Raw genomic sequence first — 22,678 nt, forward strand, 5'->3', positions numbered from 1 at the left:
AAGAGAGAAGACGGAAGAGAAGAAGAAGCCGGTCAAATGGAGCAAGAAGATTCGGAAGACGCCTAGAAGACTTGCCGACCACGCCATACGTACGGTTTGCAGCCAGTGCATCGGCGACAAGAACATTTGAGTCGGACTTTGTGAACAATCTGCTTGGTAGCTTTTGCTACGCACGCCCAGGCTAACCGAGTTGAGCCGCCATCAGTTCCTCTTTTCGTGTTTTTTTTTTTTGTTTTTTTTTTAACTCGTGTTTGCCTGAGAGAGCTGGCTTAAGTTTACACTTTCAATGTCATAGATTAGTCTAAAGCCAGCGCCTTCTTAGGTTCAATTCGGACGCTGCGGGAGGGTTTGCCAGTGTTGCACTCAGCAGTAAAAAAAAAAAAAAAAAAAAAAAAAAAGAGGAGGACGAAATAACTTTCAACACGTGCGCGGGTCCATTCCATTGTCCTCGTCTGTCGCTCTGCTTCTTCCCTTGCAAGTGAATCAACTCGCCGTTGTTGCCATTCACAACAAGTTCAGTATTGTTCTGTCACGTGTATTGCATTTTCTTAATTCTATATAGACAAACCAGAGTTTTGTGTCTAGTTATCACTTTTTTTTTTCTTTTTTTTTTGCCTTTTGCCAGTGCGTCATTTGCTCAGCTCTATTTGTCAATGAGTTTTCAGTTACTTTTTTTTTAGGTATCATGGCTAAAGAAAGCATGGAATAAAGTTATATTCGTACATCTCTTCCTTATGTGATCTCTCGGTCCGCGCCATAGGAGTTATAAAACACCTCATGAAATCGAAGAAAGCTAGAATAAAAAAAAAAAAACCGTTTCGCGACCGTGTGCTCTCAGAACACGAGTGCGCGCGGTCACAGATCTCATTACCAGCTAAGCAGTCTGATAGAATGTGGCCCTTGCTTACCTATGCGTATTACCCCGTGCGGCTGCATTGCATTTCGCAATGCGATAACGGGTCCGTCGGCCGCGCCGGTATCAAGGCTGTGAGGTGTCAAGGGCACGCATGAGTGCCTACGCGCGCGCACAGCTTTTGCACGGCTGGATGTCGCGCGGCCTATGTGGGTGTGTGTTACACATTTACAGCATGGCACCTTGTAAAGGGCGCTTAGCGTCAGTCACGAGGTAAAGAAAACACACCAGGGCCCGTATTCTGAGTTTGCGCCGTTATCGAAGTGTCGCTATCTCACGTGACCTCGAGTCATCTGATTGGTGCATGGAAACGCCGGAACATCATGTTTCCACCTCTTCCGGTTCCGTAGTGGCAACACCCGGTTCCGGCGCTTCGACCAATCAGATGACTCGAGGTCACCTGAGATAGCGACACTTCGATAACGACGCAAACTCAGAATATGGGCCCAGTTCCAACTATCTACACAAATTTAAAGCACGTACGAGACGAAAAGAGGACCAAAAGCACATCGTTTCTCACTGATAAATTTTTGTTTCTCGACCAATCATTCGAAATATTTTATGATCCCTTTTGTGAGACGTGCTCGGCCACAGATGCTTTGTAGGGAGCCAAACGCCCCACCTGTCTGTAGTGTCCTAGCCGCTTAGCCCTCTACTTACCTTTGACATGCAACAGCCGATCGGAAGACACCTGAACCACAGCTCTGACCAGCTTAATGTGTTGGCAGCTCAATACCTATACATAGAAAGTGGATTAGATTCAAATGGCGTATCATTCGCCAGCGTACCAGGAGTCACGTGACGTGCTGCTTCCGCTCCGTAAGATTCGCACCTGTCTGTCGACGTTGTTTAACATCACCGCAAAATACCGTGCGCCTGTCTAATCAGCTTATCGCTGCCTGCGGAGGTGACGGTCAGAAGAGGTGGGCATAAGCGAATTAGGCATGCGTGGAAACTTCCTCCATAGTATGGGGGCCAAGCGCGGACCTCATGGAGCGGAAGTGGAATGTTATGCGACACCTGGTTGGTAGGTGAATAGTCCATCGCGTGAATCCAGCTTAGTACTGCCACAGCTTTTCATTACCCTAGTGCGTTCATTCACGGATCGATTCTCAAAATCGGCTTGGTGCCGATGGTCTGACTCGCCGATCTATTAACGTGTTCCTTTAACGGCATTTTCGCTCACCATCCAACAGCACAAATTCTAAGGCATTCGACTGTGACGGAAGGAAACTGAATCCACGAAATAACAAAGAAACACAAGGCCTACCGCCCAAACACTCCGGCCATTATTAATATACTGCGAACTGTCCTAAAATGGCAGATATGACGCCTGCACGAGACTTGTGCGTTGGTTTCAATACGGTAAGTATAGGGGCGCGAAATGCGTCCGCTATAGACAGACGCTCATGAGAGAAAAAGGAGCGAAACGTGAATGCGTCCGCCGCGCAGTCGGGCAGCCTTCAAACTGAGATTTTATTTCACAGTGCATCACGCGCGCCCGCCGTGCCTGCCGAGGAGGGTGGCGCTGCTAGCCTGCTGACGTAACATCCGCTGACTGCAGAGACAACGGCGTCGATTGCGCGCGGAATCGGAGCCTCTACAGTAAGCTTGCTTCAGCTAATCGTCCAGCCGAAATCATAGGCATGCCATGGAAGAAACACTTCCTGAATACATCACCCACTTACCAACGTGTTTCTGCGTGCGGCTGGTTTTCTGCAGCAGATAAAATATCAGGAGTGGAGGCTATAACGGAAGAAGAAAAACTTACCTTTTCGATGACGGAAATGGACCGCGTGAGAAAAAAGTAAAACAGTGTATGTGTTACAAGGTTGTCAATGGTCTTCATTCATCATCATCATCATCATCATCAGCCTGACTATACCCACTGCAGGGCGAAGGCCTCTCCCATATTTATCCAGTTAAGCCGGTTCTGTGCTAGCTGCATCTACTTGACCCCTGCGAACTTCTTAACCTCATCCGCCCACCTAACTTTCTGCCGCCCCCTGCTACGCATTCCTACTCTTGCTACCCTCAGCGACCATCGGCTATCCTCTCTTCGCACTACATGTCCTGCCCATGTCCATTTCTTCTTCTTAATTTCTACTAGAATGTCGGTAACTTGAGTTATTTCTCTGACCCACTCTGCACGCTTTCTATCTCTTAATGTTACCCCTACCATTTTTCGTTCCATAGCCCTCTGGGTTGTCCTCAACTTAAGTAGAACCTTCTTGGTTAGCCTCCACGTTTCAGCCCCATAGGTGAGTACAGGCAAGATGCAACTGTTGTACACTTTTCTCTTGAGCGATACCGGTAAGCTGCTAGCCATAATCTGCGAGTGCTTGCCAAATGCGCTCCATCCCAATCTTATTCTTCTTGTTATTTCCTTTTCGTGGTCCGGATTTGCGGTTACTACCTGTCCTAAGTAGACATATTCGCCTACTACTTCCAGTGCTTCGCTACCTAACGTAAACTGCTGTTCCTTCCCGGGGTCTTCATTGGTCTTTATTGGGACAAGTATATTCACATTTCGGTGCGGGAAGCATCTACGCAGTATACGAACATGCGATGAAACCTTGTAGTTTTGTAGTTTCCACTGTCAGGAAATAGTTATATACCCTTGACATATTCGCTCCCGGCCCGTGTCTGCCGTGATCCACATACTACGTCCACTGTCGTGCGGAGCTTATTGAAAAACATGGAAACGTATACGAAATAAACCACTGTAATTTGCTTACCAATTAATTATGACACTCTGTTTCGCACAACAGAGGTAAAACAATTCCAAATATGCATATAGCCTCCCTCGATCGGAGAATGAATAAGCATGTCACATTTTGGGGGTTGCCTACCTCAATTTGGAAGCCACCACTGACTTCGCCACAGTCATTAAATACGTTGGTCTCCAATTTCGGTCAAATTTGGATCAAGTCAAATTTTGGGTGCCCAGTGGGCCAAAGTTTGGAGGTGAACCACCTAAACTTGGAAGACACCACTGAGTTTGCCATACTCAAATTAGGTTGGATGCTAGTTTTAGTCAAATTTGGACGAAGCCAAATTTTGAGGCCCACCGAAATTTGGAAGTCACCACTGTATTGGTCATAGTCAATTAATGAGTATCTGTATACCAACAGACCGATCCCACCAGCCGGTTTTACGACGCCACCGCGCGGTGCATGCTGGTCCACGCAGTCATGAGGCCGCTCCCGCCTTCCGGAACACGGAGTGCCTGCGCGCAGTGTTTCCGAACGATTATTAGTTCGTGTCGATTTCAGCAATGGGAAACCTCACCATGATAAATTCCTGGATGAAATAACAACATTACAGGGGACTAAGAACTCTTGTTTTATGTATTTGTGTATTTACCAAAGAGCGAAAGCTGCGACATATAGGTGGCTTCAACGGAGTAACAGGACTGCACAGAACGGCAGGAATCTATGGCGCCTTTGCTTGAAGTTAATATGTGTACTGCTGCGAATTCTTGTGTCGGAATGTAAAGCCAGTAGTTGAACATTTGCGAAGAATATTTTTGTAAGCACATTTGCCTTAATTTGCTGTTTCAGGAATGGATCATCCGCCGCCCATTAGCGCTTTGCACACACCGAGCTTTCTGCTGCATCTCCCATTTTCTTATCCCTGCATGTTGCTAATTGCAAGTAGCAATCCTTCAGATGTGAACGCTACTTACGTTCTTTTATTATCGATAACGCAGCCCCGCCAAGGGGGTGCAGTCATAGAATTTCTTACACTCTTAACTAGAGGGAAAGCTGAGGGCGCTGCACTTCAGACACCATGGGCCGGTGTGCTACTTGGTGCGGGACAGTCGGTTTTTCTTCGGGTGCGCGGAGTGGCGTTACAATGATGTTTCTTTTTTATCATCATCATCATCTCGAGGTGCGTACATAGACCGCAAAAGCCATAGTAGCGAAGGCGCAAAAGCAGACGTCGCCAATAAAAGGTTTGTTTCTCGAAATGCCACTAAAAACTTCCTTAAGTTATTGCGCAACCATAAATATTTTTAAAACGCTTTTTTTCCTTTCAAAGTGTGCCTATTAAGTGTGAAATATTGGTATTTGTGCTGCTCAAAACTAAGCCAATAGGAGAAAGAGCCATCGTTTATATGGGATAAATTTCACACTGACATGGGGGGGTGTTTCTCTCCCATTTTGCAATTTATATTCACAAAATTGAATGTTAGAACATTGTTTATGGTATAGAACAACGTTTATCTTTGCATTAGTTTTGGCCAAAAGTTGCACTCAGTAGCTCTCCGGCCCATGATGTTTTGAGCGTCCATGGTGGCTGAACCGGTCGTCAGGAAACTCCATATAAACTAGACAGCTTTCAGCTTTCCCTTTAGGTAAGAGTAAGAAACTCTATGGGTGCAGTGGTTACGTCGCTCGACCCCTGTGCCCAAGGTTGCGGAATTGAATACCGGCCGCGGCGGTCGTTTTTTGATGGGGCTAGGCCCCCGTGTGCTGTGCGATGTCAGTGCACGTTAAAGAACACCTGGTGGTCCAAATTTCCGGAGCTCTCCAGTACGGCGTCTTTCATAGCCTGAGTCGCTTCGGGAGGTTAAACATAGACCAACCAAACCAACCATTTACAACGCAGTCATGCATGCGTCTACCTGTGTTGTAAATGAAACAACGTACGTCACGTACTACTCATGATAAAACAAATGCGAACAATGCGGAATCTACGAACTCCGTCATTCGCATTTCTTTTTATCGTGGTTGTACCTGTATAGCAAGAGGATAGGGTCGTCCACTATTTTATCGTGAATGACGCTAGCGTCTTTTAGTAACTACCCAGCTACAAGCGCGTGTGAAAAGAAATGCAAGCACTGCAGGGCGCAGATGACGAACCTTTCGTGTAGACGTACGTTTTTTTTTTTTTTTTTTTTTTTTTTTTTTAAATCGACGTAACGCACTTCACACGACTCTTTGCAGCGGCTTCACTGGGACTCGCTGGCCAAAGATAAGATAAACTTTCATGAATCATCCTTAGGGTTAGTTGCATATCTCTGGAACCTGGCTCTTTCCACAATGTTAGGCGCATACAAATACAAGAAGTCATTTATAGTGTTCTTAATCATCTGTAAATAATAAAAAAAAAAACACTGTTAACAATGTCACTTATCAGACATTGGTTGTGTGCGAAATCCAGTTAAGTACTACTGAGGCAGAAAAGGCTCGGCGCCGCATTTCAAAACTGTGTCCAACCACCGTGGTATTCCTATTATGTTCATCACTGGCAACATTACGTTACACGCACCGCAAAGCACGTATGCAAAAATACCACCTGAAAACAGTCGTTCACTTCAAAGTATATAGCTCAAAACAATACGATAAAAATCAGCCGGGAACAACGGAAATAAAAAGCAGAAGGAACCTTTGAACTTGATCGAAATACAAGGACAAAACACAGAGAGGACAGCGCGTGCGCTAACTTTCAACTCAGTTTTATTCAATTCAAGTACGGGTTTTTCGACACTGTATAGAAGCATAGACAAAACATTATTCCAGCATGCGATCGCAAAGCACGTCACCACATATCGCAAAATTCTGTTGCTGTTTTCTAGGAAGGCTATCTCCTTATTCGTGAGTGGTATCGAGGGATCGCTTACACATTCACATTTCATTTTTATTTCTTTTTTTTTTTTTGCTTGTATGATCTCGCGTGTTATTCCTCATTTCTGCTGATGATGCTCTGCAGTCTTTTACAAATGGGATATCGCATCCATCTGGCTTCTCGGCAAGGTTACCCTTCTTGTTCTCAACGTTTTTATTGTGTTCCCCTAGTCTTTCATTTAGGCACCTTTCGGTCTGTCCTATGTACACCTTACCACATGATAATGGTAGGAAATACACAATGCCTTTTGCACACGGCACAGCTTTCTTATGCTTTTTTGTGCATTCCTCTTTCTTCAGAGCATTCCTCAGTGCATTTGTGCATTCCTTTTTCTTTTGCACGTCACTCCCAAAAGCAAGTGATCTCTGTCTTAGCCGGGCTTCGCAAGTTCGCTGCTCGAGCGCAGGTGGGGCTAGATAACTATAGGAAGGTTACGACTCGAGCACCTGCTCGGTTTTGTTTCCTTTTAATACTCCCATGTTTAAAACCTCCATGTCGAAAAAAAAAAAAACACAAATGTTTGGAGGCATCGGCATCGACCGTTTGAAGCCTCGCAGCTTCTTAATATCGCAAGTATGCCTCTGGCAGATGGTAATTGGCAGGGGAGAAACATCGGAATCTTTGCATTCCTAGTTTGAAACCTCGCCGCTTCGAAAAGTCGCATACATGCCTCAGGCAGAGGTTAGTTTGGCAGGTGACATGGCCAGGCACTGATCGGCCGGAGGGACGCTGGCGCTCATTCGTCTCACTCACGGAAGTCATCAGACTTGTGATTGGTCGGCGGGTTGGCTGACGTCATGAGACGAGATGGCGTGGTCGAGTTGGAAGGAGCTGCGAACTCGGGCAGCTCCTCTCATATGGAAAGTTGGGAATCAAACACATGTGACACTTGCACCCCTCGTTCGAAGCCTCGCAGCCTCGAAAAACACAAGCATGCTTCAGGCAGATGACAGTCCCCTTGTCTGAAGTGTCATTGTACTTGAGACCTATAGCTGCGTCTCACCTAAATAGAAACCGCCACAGCACTATAAAGGATTCACAAAGGGGCAACCACAGTTTCATAAACGGCATTCCAGAATGTAGAGAATTACGTCCTCGAAACTTGCCCGAAATAAACATTCAACTGACAAAACTTTTACTGCAATTCAATGCCAGCGTGGAACATCAGATATATCATGCTACTAGTACGAACTAATTGTAATAACCCTTTTATGCATTACCGTCTCGTTTAATTTCGAGCCGTCCGCAGAGCACCTTCCACGGTTGGTAGGAGGCGAAGTGTGGGAGGAAATTTTCTTTTGACTATTTATGAGAAAGAAGGGAGCGATAGAGCATAGGAGACGGTTGATTTTGGAGGCTGCGACGAGGGCGGAGAAAGGCGCAGCCGGAAAATGGTTCATTGCAGAGTATCACTGGAGACTGCTGAGCAAGCCCGGATTCACTTTCGTCCGACTCAGTTTACGAGAAAAATAATAATAAGAAACAGAACATGTATGTGTGGAAAAGTCTTTGCTGTCATACTTTAACTATAAAGATCAAACATTCGCGTTACGCGTTTGTAGCACGCCTTAAGATTCGGTTAAATGCTTGGATGACACGGTTGCAATGCATATTTTATGCTGGGTGTTAGTAATATATCTTATAACGTTTTGAATTTTTAAAAACCTGTTACCTTCGAGGCAGTGGTTCAGTGAGTTGTGGTTTTCGCTCGCACGTCTTTGGATCGTGCGTTGCTAATGCCAACCACTTGACGTCACTACGTGATGCACATGCAAAATTACCTTTCTCTCACCCGGGGCAGGCAGGACGGTGGGGATCTCGTGACGGTGCATCACGGAGCGACGAGCATTCGCAGCGCTCGAGCACTTCCTTTCCTTCGCATTTCAAGCACACACATCTAAATTTTCTTCGTAATCTGCGCGATAACAAAAGTGTGAATACATAGTCGAAAGCGCCGCTTGCAGCGTAATGAAGAGGTGGACACGAATTTAAAATGTAGGCTTTTATTTCCTCCCGTAAGTGTAGATGATTGAGTTGACGTTTACAGCCTTGCCGGAAATGCATTCGGATAAGTAATTGCTGAAGTTCACTCCTTTGCACAGGCCCCTCCATACTGCCCTGCAATAGTATGGCATGAATGAATAGTTGTGCGTCAGCCATCAATGTGACAACAACTGCTCTTCCTGGATGTTTTATTTGAGGAATTCGCTTTTTCAGAGAATTTAAGAGGTAAAACTTGGCGAAAAAGAAATTGTTGTGAAAATTTTGTGAGTCTTAAAGACTTAATTGTATGGCTTTTCTTTTTTTTTTTTTTTTTTTTTTTTTTTTCAAACTGACGGATATTTCGTGCTTCTGCAGAAAAAATATGGCTAAAATAAATAATTTCTGGCCTGATGAAGGAAATTTTTGTTTACGGCATGGAACATCACTGCTACTCTTTTAAGATAGCTGCTGGGTTGTGTAAACGCTTCTGCCAATTCAACTCACCAGGCGGAAAATCCGTGGCGCTTATAAATGAGCCGCACGCACTCGACGTCGTCAGTTATGTTGTCGTCCTCCAAATCTGTTCAAGAGGAGAAAAAAACAACAATGACTACTGCCTTCACTTTGGCGCGGGAAAAAAGAATTTTGGTCATACCTTTCACCTTTCGCCCGGTTATATAAATTAGACAGACGTGCTACGCTATAGACGGTTTGACATGAGCGGTATGCTCAGGGCTCAAGGAGGCGAGGAGACAACAGCGGAATGGTTGCGTCTACGGTCGCTTTACACACACATGTTGCCCCCTTTGTTGTCTATGTGTCCATTGCCCTCACAGTGCTGCCATTGTTGGTGGACATCAGAAAATATGCTAATCAACATAACTATGCTTAGCTAAATTCTGATAGTAAATTTAAAACTATTACAGATAGCTGCCTAGTACAGATTAGGAACTTGTAGCTGGCCATTATTTAAAGCCGTATTCATTTTTGAAATTTCGTAAGCGGAGTTAGGCGTCGCTCTGTGGCCCAACCGATTTTGGCCATTTCTGGCGCACTCCGAAAATGGCGCGCGTCTGTCCTGCCCGCGCTGCGGTGTACTCGATCGTTGATCGCAGCTAGCGCCAGCCGAGCCGTGGCATGGTGGACCGTCACGTGCACATGCGCCACAATGTGGCGCGTCTTGATGGGCGTCGCTAAAGTTCCAGTGACTTTAGACATCGCTGAGAGCTCCGCGTGGGCGTGATTTTAGAATTACGCCAAAAATCGACTAAAGAGGTCGAAGGGCAGTGTTTGAGGAAAAAAAAAAAAAAAAAAAAAACCCCACTGATATAGCTGCTATTAATTGACAGATTAAAAACCTATTCATTGCGCGTTAAAAAAAGATTAGTAAACTAGCTGAGTATAGTAACACAATTCATATGATTTCTGGTGTCCGCCAACACTGGTATCACTATACCTCAAAAAATTATGCCCGAAAAAGCTATTCTTAAAAATTAGTAGCGTGCTTTCCTGAACTGACTGTTGATGGGGGTAATTTTTCTACTCTCGCCTACGCTTTTACGCTGCACTTCCACGCCAGAATAAACTTCACAAGTCCTCTTAACTCATTTCTGTGTCGACCAGCTATGGGATGAGTTAACCTAGTCGGCTGTTTGCGGCAAGGAGGCAGAAAGGAACCACTTTACCGGCGCAGTCAATGCGGCATTCGTTCTTTGGTCCCGGCGGACTGCACCAATACCGGTCGTTGATCTGGAAACAGAGAGAAGACCATGTGACTAACGTTAGGCCGCAGTCGGGTGAGAGCGGTTACTTGGGTTAAAACGCGAAAGTCACAGCAAACGCGATTTACGGTTATATATTAGGTAGCCGGTAAGCCAGTGATGGTATTTGTGAAATAAAGATGGTTACGACCACACTGAAGCATGCACCCAGCGGATCATTTTTCGCTTTGAAAACTTGGTTGGTTTGTGGGGTTTAACGTCCCAAAGCGACTCAGGCTATGAGAGACGCCGTAGTGGAGAACTCCGGAAATTTCGACCACCCGAGGTTCCTTAACACGCACTGACATCGCACAGCACACGGGCGCCACTCCGTTTCGCCTCCAACGAAACGCAGCCGCCGAGGCCGGCATTCGATCCCGCTTCCTTGGGCACAGTAGTCGAGCGTCGTAATCACTGCGCCACCCCGGCGGTGCGCTTTGAAAACTTGGTGATTGCTTGGCTGATTGTTCGTCTTTTCAAATTCTGAGACGAAAATATACCGAATGCACGAGATCCAGTGGTCAGCTCTTCTCGAGTTATGCCTTGGCTATCAGCACCCATCCTCCTGATAACTGAGGATGTCAGGAGTATGGATTCACTTTAGCAACATGCAGGGCATCTCGTCCTGCCAACTGAAAGAAGCCAATGTGCACAGGGATCAGTTTTGTGACGGGCGAACAAGACATTTTCTGGTGAAAAGATCACTTGCCCTATACAGTGGAAGAAATAAAGGTGAATGGATGAATCAAGCTCGTGTATTTCGTTCTACCTTTTCTCATAAGTTAGGTGATTAGGGCACCTTAATCCAAGTGTTGGCTGAGGCTGGATCGATTAGTTTCATCGTACACCTAATGCTGACCATATCGACGTTCGGAAAGGAACAGCTGTGGGTCGTAACTAATTTTGGACGTGAAGCGCGCAAGAATGCGAGGACGGATCTTTGTCTGCTGTCTCGATCGTCCTTTTCCAAGTTTCACGTTTCACACATCGGTGTCACATGCACGTTATTATTACCAACGCAGTCGAGCCCAAACTGCTGTGCGCGCGCTCTGCTGACATTTACGCGGGCAAGATAACTTCTCGTTACAGCAAGGCATCTTTTCCTTTGGATTTACGTGCTTCAAATTACTGTGTTTTACTTCTACTATCGCGGATAGCTTAGAGGTGGCTCACCTTTTTTTTTATCTCTCAATATATATTGCTCTGACATCGCACCTGACACAATCGTCTTTTGCGTTTCGTCTCCGTCGAAATTCGGAATCAGCAGCAGAACGCCAAAGCCACTTGAGCCACCACGGAGGATCAAAGGGGAAGTCTGACACCCGACGAGGGTGACTCCGTGACTTTGGCGTTCGTTGCTCTCTCGTCCGTCTCTTTTTCACTGAGCCTCAAAACTGGCCTCGAATTCTTCCTCCTTTTTCTCCTGCTGATCACGAGTCCGTGGCGGTATTTCGATGGCGGCCAAACGAAGAAAGGCCCGTGTGCCAAGGATGTGGCGCGCGGTTAAGAACTCCATGTGATCGAAATGAATCCAGAACCCGCTACCACGGAGTGTGTCACGATATGTTGGACACGAAAATATATTGTTACTTCTTAAGTCGGACGGAGCTCAACGTCAAACGCTGCTACGCGCACGCGTGACTCTATATACGCTGCATGGGTGCTCCGCCCTGAGAGCATCGCGCGAATGAGAAGTTCCACGATCGCGCACATGTGCCACACGGTACCGAACGTTTTGGATTCTCCGCCTGTTCCAGAAGCATGTGACGACACTCAAAAAAAAAAAAAAAAGAAAAAAAAAAGAAAGAAAGAAAGAAGGCGCGCGTTACGATCCACCTAAACACCAATTCAAACGGTCTGTCATGAGGTTAGGCAGCGGTCGAGGGCTATGACACGATGCTGACGAGGACCCAACACCTTCAACGTGACCCAGCACCGCTCACCCTTTCTGCCGGGAGTGAGCCGTGCACTCACGGACCTGCGGCTGCAATCTCAACCGGCAACAGCTATGGCTACGGCTGCCACCTCGTATGCAGCAAACACGAGTCTTCTCAGTCGACCTTATCAATACACGTCATTTCGATAAGTATAGATAAGTCCTTTTTCATCTTCCTTTAATTTTTATACCCTGTATAAATCTCATGTCTCGCGTTTCAGGAGCTAATTTTCATGAACGTCCAAACTTAGGACCGAAAAGGGCTTGCATACCTTGCTGTGTAGGCTTGTGATTTTTTCCGCTAAGTGCGCGAAGCCAAATCCTCAAGCAATATACAGCATCAGCGATTTAACTGGCTTAGGTATACGTACGACAAGGATAAAACGAATGGTGATTAGTGAATCGAAAGAAAGAAAGAAAGAAAGAAAGAAAGAAAGAAAGAAAGAAAGAAAGAAAGAAAGAAAGAAAGAAAGAAAGAAAGAAAGAAAGAAAGAAAGAAAGAAAGAAAGAAAGAAAGAAAGAAAGAAAGAAAGAAAGGGTTCGATGGCATAAAAATGATTACACTGCTTACGTCCATGTGTGTGCTTTTTTATACCTTGCGCTGACTCATGAGAGCGTGCTCCTTCACAAACACTGCTGCACCCCCCCCCCCCCTCTCACCTCCATTTTGGGGCTGAATAATTTTTTTTTCTGCTGCTACTACCAACTGTTACGAACTATGTTCTCTACTTCATACCAGAACTCTATAACACGCACGCTTCCCCGCGAGCTCTGTGCTCAGACCACGTAGCTTATCAGTCAGGCGTTCGGACCTCGCGCTTTCTACATATATTTGTTACAAATAGGAAAAGCAATCACTATGGTGTAAAAAGCTTTCAGAAACCGTGCAAATGAATGCCCATAGATTCTGGCACTTTTTTTTTTTTTTTTTTTTCAACGGGAAGTTGTAAATGATTGGTTTGGTTATGAGGTTTAACGTGACAAAGCGACGCAGGCTATGAGAGATGCCGTAGTGGAGGGCTCTGAAAATTTCGTCCAACTATGGTTCTTTAACGTGCACTGACATCGCACAGCACACGTGTGCCTGGCTTTTCGCCTCCATCGAAAAGCGGCCGCCGCGGCTGGGATCCATTGCTCTCCTGTGGCTGACTGCTCGGTGTGAGCGCCGTACGAACAAAGTTTTGCTACGCATCGGAAGGGTAGTATATTCAGAACATCGTAAATGTTCAAATGTTCAACAGTTTCCCTACAACTAAATGTGATGTCAACCCCCCCCCCCCCCCCCCCCAACCGAGAAAAAAGAAGGAAGGAAGGAAGGAAGGAAGGAAGGAAGGAAGGAAGGAAGGAAGGAAGGAAGGAAGGAAGGAAGGAAGGAAGGAAGGAAGGAAGGAAGGAAGGAAGGAAGGTGCATTCGGTTGCCTCTCTGTTCCACGGTGTACATACTGAAAAATTTTGCCGATCTGTAACGGCAGAAAAATTTATTAGTACGCTCATAACGTATATTACTCGTTTCGTAAAAAACAATGCATGGTACAGTGGTATTCGAAAGCTCGAGCACCACTCTATATGTGATAGAAGTGGATCGTAGTGGCCACAGAAACACACCATGGGCCTCCTTTTTAGTTCAGATATTGCATTCTTCACAAAGCAAGCAGTACAGTCCGTGACTTTCTAAAGCGTCTAGAGCTCCGGGGATATATGGCTTCACATGACGATTGTTGCATCCCATGCGGCGACAATTAAGCTTTTCGAAAAAAATTGACCGTCGCTTTGCCACCAGAGAGAGAAATAATATAGCACATCCATTTGCATAGGATTACGGGTTTTTGTTCTACCTGTAATTAGGAACACATAAGCTGACTGTCCCCGATTCCGACTCGTAACTCATTCGGCCCATGCCTCAGTGGCAGCCGCCATCTTCACCGCGAAGCGCAGCGCCACATGCATGCCCGCAGCAATGCAACTCGGGTAAATGTTGTCGCATTCAGGACGTGCGCACCGCTTTTGTCACCCACTGAGTGGAAGCATGCAGCTAGGGAAGCGTGCCGGCGCTCCAGTATGTCCTGCACAGAAAGGATTTCTTTCCTTTGCTGCCAAGGACATCCGGAACCCCGGGAGCGCTGCTGAGCACGCGTGACCTAGAAACTGTTCCGGCTGCACGTGCAGAGGGCAAGCCAGCCGTTATTCGCTGCTCACATATTAACTGCCGCAGATACGTGCCGAAACATCACCATTGAAACTGTTGAAACTACAAGTGCACACATGCTAGAGAGCGGTTCTTTTCCTATCGATTCCCCTTTGCATGCTTCCTTGCGTCCACGTTTCGGCTGCATAAAGCGCGGGGTGTGCTTACCTGGAACAGGCCGTGGTCTGCGCTGCCATCCCAGTTCATGTGGCCCACTGCGCTGCTGTTGAAGAGGCTCTCGTGCTCCGCGATGCACACCCCTGCGACAGCGTTTCCACTGGTTTCAGCCCCCTTCCACTCGGCATTATGCTGAGCCGGCGACTGAGAGTAGGCTTCGGCAGCACTCTTGATAGGCTGAATGTCATCTTTGCACCTTATGCTACTTGAGAACACTCCTTTATGAACAAAACGAAAAGAACAGCCACAAGAACAAAAATACAGCAGATAAGCCACAGTCAATGCCACCATGCTTCAGAGACGTTGACTGTATGCCGTAAATGTTTACCTTATCAAACGAAATCAACAGTGAACAGAGATTTACCGTTATGATCGGCAGTAGGACATCGCGGACATTTCGCTTTGGACATGTGTTCAAGAAGTGGACAACACACCGACGTATCGCAGTGAGGCTGCAGCTTTAACACCTTTATAGCCGTAAAAAGGATCTAATGTATCTGTCAGTATGAGAAAAGGAGTAAGGAAGAGGTAAGACAAGATGGTCAACCAATAAGTAGTTTGGTTGGCTACCCTGCGCTGTGTAAAATGGAAGAGGGGTATATAAGAAAAAGCGAAAGAGGGAAGTGCGATCTTAATGTCACAGAGCTTTACAACAGTGTCCTGAGTACTGGGCGGGCTTCCGCGCGCTGTGGCTCAACACAGCATAGTACCCGCCCTTCAACGCCAAACAAAGAACATTCTCAGAGCGAAAGATATGTTCCACCGTGAAGCAAGGCTGCATAACACGCAGGGTTATAACACGCTAGAAATAGAGTTAGACCTTTAAGAGTGAAAAAATTTGTAGAGTATATATGCAACAAGAAGGGAGCAACCAACGCAGATCAACCAAATATCTAACCGACAGACACGGTACAATGTCCCTAACGCGCTCACGAGCTCCAGTGTATCCCGTAACTGCGCTTCGACGACACCATGCAGATAATGACTGTACTAAATGTAACCAAGGTATTCACTGTAACTTACCTGTATGGATGATTGAATGCAAAAGTCGGATTCAGCCATTCCCAGCAACTCAATCGGCACAGCGGTTTGTCATAGCTTTGCTGAAGTGGCGCACTCAATTTTTCAACATCCCAAGCAGCGTGGCACAATGAAAGACTGCTGTTTCAGTTCACGTCTCCGCTTTAATCGGCGTTTAGCCACATGAGAGGAAGCCTTAAGCGTATCGCGCTCTTCTTTTTCCTCCATTGCTTTCGTTCAGCAGAAAGATCGCAGCGCAGCGCGGTTGTCATTGGTACTTTTATATAGTGTCGTGCAATCTTTTGCCCTAGCAGCAGTTGCAGTTTCACGAAGCTTGTCTATTGCAGTCAATAACGAATCCGACGAAGACAACCTGCGTCCAAAATTTACCAATCACTCTCGTTAAGGATACACGGCCACAGGAGCTCGCTCGTGCCTTATTTGCAATCGGCGCTGATCACTGCGACAAAAGCCAAACGCAGCCCGGAAGCGCCTCCGCAATGCACACGGTGGGCGTTCAGAAAGGTAATGCTCACACTGCGGTATCTGGTCCTCGGGGAAGCCGTGCACGTAGTACAGCTCCCGTGCCAGCTCGCACTTGTCGAACACCTTGCCCCAGGAGCAGGGAAGCGCCACCAGGGCAGCCAGGAGTGCGGCGTGGAAGAGCATCTGCAAGCACTGCGGCAACGGGCGCCCGCGGTCAGCTCAGGTGCACGGGGTGCGCGCACGTTTTATGAGCGTACGCGCGGCCACAAGAACAGGACGCGGACCGTGCGGTGGACGTGTGCGTCGTCCTAATCGGCGCGGTCGCTCGCGCATCGGCGGCGACAGGTTCGGTCTTCCACGACTCATTTGTAGTCTGCGAGGTGCACGCCTCGGCCCCGGTAGCGGTGCCCGTACGACCTCTCGACTGGCGTGCGGGATGAGAGGGAAGGATATAAGCACTGTGCCCCGTTACTGGCGGAATGGACGGCGCGTCGTGCGATAGCGTGCAGGGACCTCCGTGTACGCTCGCTGAGTCAGTGTCCGGCACTGCACGAACTGAGGTGCATGGCTCATCCTGGTTTGAGCCTGTTGAGTTTAAAAGCAGTTGGGACACACGGTGTTGTAGATTACCTAGAAACGGGATATCCACCGTACGTGTTTCGAGAAAGATGAGGGCAGGGAAAGGCACGAAGCACGTATAACAAACGCGCTACTATTAATTATTCAAAACCGACTAGTGATGGAATAGGCCTGTTTAATTCCTAGCAGCTTCCTGTAAAAAAGATGCAGCGGCAATGTGACAGTTTTCTTCACTTTTTATTTTTAATTATCAAGCCTTTCAACCATAACTACGTATGATTAAACGTTCCGCTTGGAATCAAGGGCTTGCAACACGACCTTCACTTTCCTGAGTCAAGCAGGACAAGAAAAATAAAATAATGATCAAACTTTCATTCACAGCGATGTAACAAAATAAACAGATAAACCGTCTCCTTGCACCGGCAAGATGCGCTGTTCGTTCTCACTGCAGCCTTCAGCGCTCTCCACAAGAATAGACCTTGAAAAGAGGAGGCTAACGACGTCAAAATGCCAGAGCACTCTGAAGTACCGACATGGTATCGACATGGTACCGACATCGCCCTAGCACCTAAGCTCGCGTGTGCGCGAGTCGAGCAAGTCATCACCTTCAGGTTCTTGCCTCCCACTGCTGGTACTCGTCCGACGTCCGCCCTCTTATCGGATTGAGCTCCTCACGCAAAACGCTTGTAGCTGATGCTGTAGGCGAATACTTTCGTCACCCGCTCAGGTTCTTGTGGCGCAAGAGCAGAGCTCGCCTGAGTCACTTCACCGCGAGTGAATCTGTCGCAACTGCGCGTTCTGCAGAGGGCACCGCTCCCTTTTTATACTGGGAAGACGCTGACAGCAGAACACCGGTTCTTTGACGGACGCCCGAGCGGAAAGGCCCGCATGTCTCAGGCTCGGCCATGTGGGCTTCGAAAAGAAGAGAGACCGAGGACACGCCCTCAGTGCAACTGGTAAAGCTGCCAGGTATTTCACGAAAATGGCAGCAAGAAACGGCATTCAATTATGTTAGGCTTCGCTTGTTAAAAGTAAACGCGCGCCTTTAATTTTGGGCATTGAGAGACTGGCACGAAGTTCAGCAAAGTGTTAAACGTCTTTAGCTGGCTCCTTTCTTCGGGAGGGGGGGGGAGGAAGGTGCAGTATTTCTCACATCTTCTCGGTGGACACTTACGCTTACAGTGAACGGCATAAAATTGGAGGCACGCATGTCGTTGGTTCGAATACCTTTCTCCTTCAACTTGACTATAGCAGATCGGGGTTAATTGGGAAGCGACATATGATACCGCATTGAAAGCTGCGCAGAGAACAGTTGCGTCACAGATATATGTGATACGAAATGATGTGCGTAATTTTCCCGACACGTTTTTCCTCAAAACTATAGAGTACGACTGCGGCGGCTACTTTTTCGACGGAACGTAGCTGTCTATGCTGACGCGTAAAAACCGAGGCGTTTATTGATCTGCTTTCCTCGTTGCTTTTCTTGACATAGAAAATACTGGTTGGCTCCACTGTAACACTGTATGTCGAACATTAGGCGACAGCGGTCTCTCCAACCTTGTATAATGTCTCGCGTACGCCAACAGACTGCATGCTATAACCTCACTGGTATTTCCTCCCCCCTTCCCCACCCTCCCCCCACGCAAAAACATTAAAAAAGAAAAATGGAGGAAACTCAAGTTTTGCGTTAAGAGTAGACGCGAAATGCCTTTAACACATCTTTTTCATTCCGCAAATATTTTTATATATTTTGAGTTCTTTTTAGGGGAAGGGAAGGTACTGTATCTTACTTTTCAGTGGTGGTGGTTTGTGGGGTTTAAGGTCCCAAAGCAAATCCGGCTATGAGAGACGCCGTAGTGGAGGACTCCGGAAATTTCGACCACCTGGGGTTCTTTAACGTGCACTGACATCGCACAGCTCACGGGCGCCTTACTTTTCGCCTCCATCGAAAAGCGGCCGCCGAGGCCAGGATTCGATCCCGCGTCCTTGGGAACAGTGGTCGAGCGCCGTAACCACTGCTCCACCCCGGCGGGGTTCTTACTTTTCAGTGGACACCTGCATCTGTCAAAGGTGAATAGGCCGTTGATTCGAATTCCTATCGCAAGTTAGCTTCCAACTCGACTAAAAGGCGGATGCTGAATAGGAGCGAAATGATGTGACACCAACCTGAACGCTTCACAGAGTGCAGTTGCGTCACAGTTTCGGATGCAAAATCACGCGCGTATTTTCTCCGACACCGTTTTTCTCAATTTGGGTTATGGCGACGGCTTTTCGGCTGGGCGAGCTGTACACGCTTCGCGTAAAATTCTAAACTTTTACATTTGCCGACCTAAACCTCCGCATATGCGGGCCTTTCAAGGGTCAAATGAAAGTGCCAGCTGCCGGAGGTTCGAAGTGCGTGTTGAATAGATCACTCAGTCCCAAAACAAATCCCCTCCCTCTTGCCTGCTAGATATCCTGAATGTTCCAGCTCCTAAATCATATCTATACGTGTGTAGCAGCGTGCGGTTTGGAAGTTTGCAATGGATTTAATGTGCCTGATTGAACGCGCGCTGTTTTATTTGTTTTGGACAATCGCAAACCAAATCAAATTCCCTCATATTTTTTTTTTTTTACACACTACATCGTTTTTCTCCATGAATGCATCAGTCACCTTTTCTTTTTCATTTTTTTTTTTTTACATTTCTCTACTCTGCGTACCAGAAACGGCCAAAGGTTATGATACATTTTCGTTGTTGTGTTAGGCTGAGCTTTAACGGGAAACCGTTATCCAGGTTCATTTTTAGAACGGCCTCCTTCCCGCCCTCTCCCGGTTCTGATTTTAAAACTAAAACAAAAAATATAATAGACGAATTGGTACGCTTGTGAAGAGAGCATTTAAATCGAGGCTGCTAATGCCGCTGGCACGGCTCCTATGTACACGCCTTGTCATCTTGCAACCCTCTCATGGTTTGTACCTCGCACATATGATATGCCTCCAACAATTTCTAGTTGTCCAGTATTGCTTAAGAAGCTGCGGTATCAACACAGTGGGCTTATTGATTCGATGTGGTACTCTTTCCTTATTGCCCCTTCCTTTTGCACAGTGGCCTCCGCAAGGTCTTTGTATAAAGATCGATCAGGACTGAAAAATATAGTTCAGGATCCGCTGCGATTCCGATAGCTACTTTAAGACTTACAAAGTCGAAACTCTCTTCATAAGAAGTGTCATTTGAGCATGGGAGGCACATAGTCATGTACGAAAACGGTCAGCGCATATTTATGGACCACGAATTCGGTAAGTTACCATTACCTTACCCCAGCAAACGTACTTTAGCAGCGTTACAATTCGGCCGCTCTATACTTTTAGCCTTAACCTTTTCAGGCGCGCCAATCGTTTAAATTCCCTTAGCAACCCTTACAAACTTAACAATCCGTCGTAACTTCGCAAGGCTGTGTCTTTTTCGCAAGATTTATTATCATCCCCTGCTCAAGTGTATTATCAGCCCTGCCTATCGCACCTCCACTACAAGTCACGATAAGGCCATCTATCCTCCCCCTGCCCGGACTTCTGCGCATCTGCCACCATTTTTTGTTCGCACCGCAAAAAACTGGAATGACTTGCCCGACACCGTCGTATTTCATGACGACCCATCATCCTTCAAACTATACATAGAAAGTTTCGTGTGTGCCTAAACCCACTCTCTCGGGTAATACTCCTTGAATGGGACCTTTGAGGTACTAATAAATAAATAATAAAATAATAAATAAACAATCTTTATGCAAAAATAACACATCCACACTTAAAAAAGCCGGTTCATTATATTTCCAAATGAGCAGTGCATTTTTTACATGCCAGTACAAAACTTCGCAAAAGGGGTTAGAGTTAGAACCTGTAGCATTGAAATACTTGTCAGATAAACATCCGATAAATTGTGGAATCATCATCTGTGCTACAGAAACACATGACTCCAGAAATTCAGGAGGCAATAATAAAATTACTTGAGTCGAAGTCTGCATGAATGGGGCGGAGGACGTGCTACCATGCTCACTGTTTTGAGGAATAATTATTACTGCGTCCGCTAAGTGGCATAAAAACTCACAATTTGTGACTGAAGGATGCTAAATTCGCTTGAAAAACAAATTGTTCCAGGCGAATTTAGCATCCTTCAGAAACACAAAAAATATCGCACTAAGAAAAAAATCTGCCATGTCATTGTGAAGAAAACTGCAGCGAGAACTCTAATGAGAATTCCTGCTGCACAAAAAAAAAAAAAAAAAAAAAGAGAGATTTTGCCTATATGTAGCTCACTTCCTCGACTGCAAGCAGTGACATAAAGCTGCGATGCTTTTTTTTTTTTTTGCACAAGTTGCGGTTACCGCCGTTTGCATACGCATATAAGGCTGAGTTATGCATTTAGTGACTTTTTTTTTTTTTTTTCACGTAAATTTCGTGAACTCACGCTGCTTATTCAAAGTGCTCAACGCAGGCGTCTAGTTGTTTTTGGTGAAACCGTATGCAAGGGCAAAAGCTCGCGTTTTGTTTCAATTTTTGAAAACGTTTGTGGGCCTACAGCATTCAGCGTATCACGCAAATCTGGGGTCCCGCCCGCTTTTTCAAGCCATGGAAGTTTCGAACACGCAGACTGCGCGGCTGCATTAAAGTTCTACTCGAAGCCCTCACCAAGGGGTCCCCCAGAATGCAGCACAACATATTTATACCTCTTCTATAGTAAAGAAAACTCTCCACGTAGTTGCGACGGTCGTAACCGACAGGGCAGAAATTTAATAACAGGACCGGTACAGCTCCGGCTCTCCGCTTTTTCTTCGCCACTACCTGAATTGAAATGCAGGCCGCGCACTTCCGGACCCGATTAGCGCGTTTCTTCGAGTTACTGAGCCATCGCGGCGATAGCAGGGTGCGCCTACTGCCCCAGGGTTTCGCACATCACCTCCTGCAGTGCCGCGACAGTCTTTCTCTCCGAGTCGACAGGAAGCCCACCTTTGTCGAGAGTCTTCGGAGGCGTGCGCCGAAGCCATCTTGTCGCTGCGTGCGGCTCGTTTTATCCATTCTGGCAGAACCGGCTCGAGCGTTGGGCCAACGATGATCTAACGGCGCGCGGTCCGGCGGTTGTTTGCAAGGCGGCATTCATGCCCAACTCGCGTCGCACGCACGCTTTCGCAACGTGCGGGATTATCGGTTGGAATTGCGAATCACGTTCCTTCCCCCCGCGAGCAGCCCAACTCCTCCAAGGTCGGGGGCGACCGAAGGACTGCGCCTTACCGCTGCGGCACGGACAGCGCTCGCCCAGGATCACTGGCCGCAGCGTGCGACTTCTTCGGAACTAGAGGTGGTTAACGCGGGTGCCCTACATGTCAGCGGCACATTTGGAGAGGACCTTCTAACGGTGTCTCGACGCGGCGTAGTCGCAGAAGCTGAATTTTTCTCCGAGAGATCTAGCGACTTCAGTTAAGGAAACGTCGTGGTGATGCTATAGTCATAGTTACTAAATGCATCAGAAGGTGTAAAGCGCTTCGTATTGTAGCGAATTATACTTACGTGACATAGGTCGAGACGCTTTTGTTATTTTAATGATTTCACAACCATACTAAAACCTCGACCTATTCGTGTAGGTCACGTACTCGTGTACTTCAGAGCAGCTTGCAGTGCAGAAGATTCGTCTTTTATTTATTTATTTATTTTTTTTTAATGATGGAAGGCAGGAGTTGAATCAAGCAAGGCCCCGGGACCTAGGCTGCACAATGCTACTTCTAGGGAGAAGCATGGGGCCCGGGTACTGATATGAAAGAGCCACTTGGGGCGAGATTGTACCTTATCGTGACGCATGAGAACGCACTGACCAGTTTGAAAAAAAAGAAAACCTAGCCTCAGGAGCGAGGAGATCACTTGCTTGAAAACTGCCAACGGTTTAGACCAGCATATACGGACAACGACGCGGAATTGTCTATGTGACCTAAGTTAAACACGATGCGCTTTTAGTCCGGTTCAAGGCATATATGCGACG

General features: G+C 46.8%; 1 protein-coding gene across 1 annotated transcript in view; it reads right to left on the reverse strand.

Moving 5' to 3' along the window:
* Positions 1 to 8,534: 8,534 nt before the first annotated feature.
* LOC146205416 (uncharacterized) overlaps positions 8,535 to 22,678 on the reverse strand; it is a 56,945-nt gene continuing 42,801 nt past the window's right edge. Inside the window, exons 12-16 of the mRNA XM_084607195.1 lie at positions 16,145 to 16,312; positions 14,580 to 14,671; positions 10,216 to 10,279; positions 9,035 to 9,110; positions 8,535 to 8,665 (exon numbers count right to left, since the gene is read on the reverse strand). Of these exons, the coding sequence (XP_084463321.1) occupies positions 8,551 to 8,665; positions 9,035 to 9,110; positions 10,216 to 10,279; positions 14,580 to 14,671; positions 16,145 to 16,312 (515 nt within the window). The 3' untranslated portion in view covers positions 8,535 to 8,550. The remainder of the gene's footprint in view (positions 8,666 to 9,034; positions 9,111 to 10,215; positions 10,280 to 14,579; positions 14,672 to 16,144; positions 16,313 to 22,678) is intronic.

The sequence above is a fragment of the Amblyomma maculatum genome, chromosome 1, assembly GCF_055883805.1.
Source record: "Amblyomma maculatum isolate TAMU_Amacu chromosome 1, ASM5588380v1, whole genome shotgun sequence".
NCBI lineage: Eukaryota > Metazoa > Arthropoda > Arachnida > Ixodida > Ixodidae > Amblyomma > Amblyomma maculatum.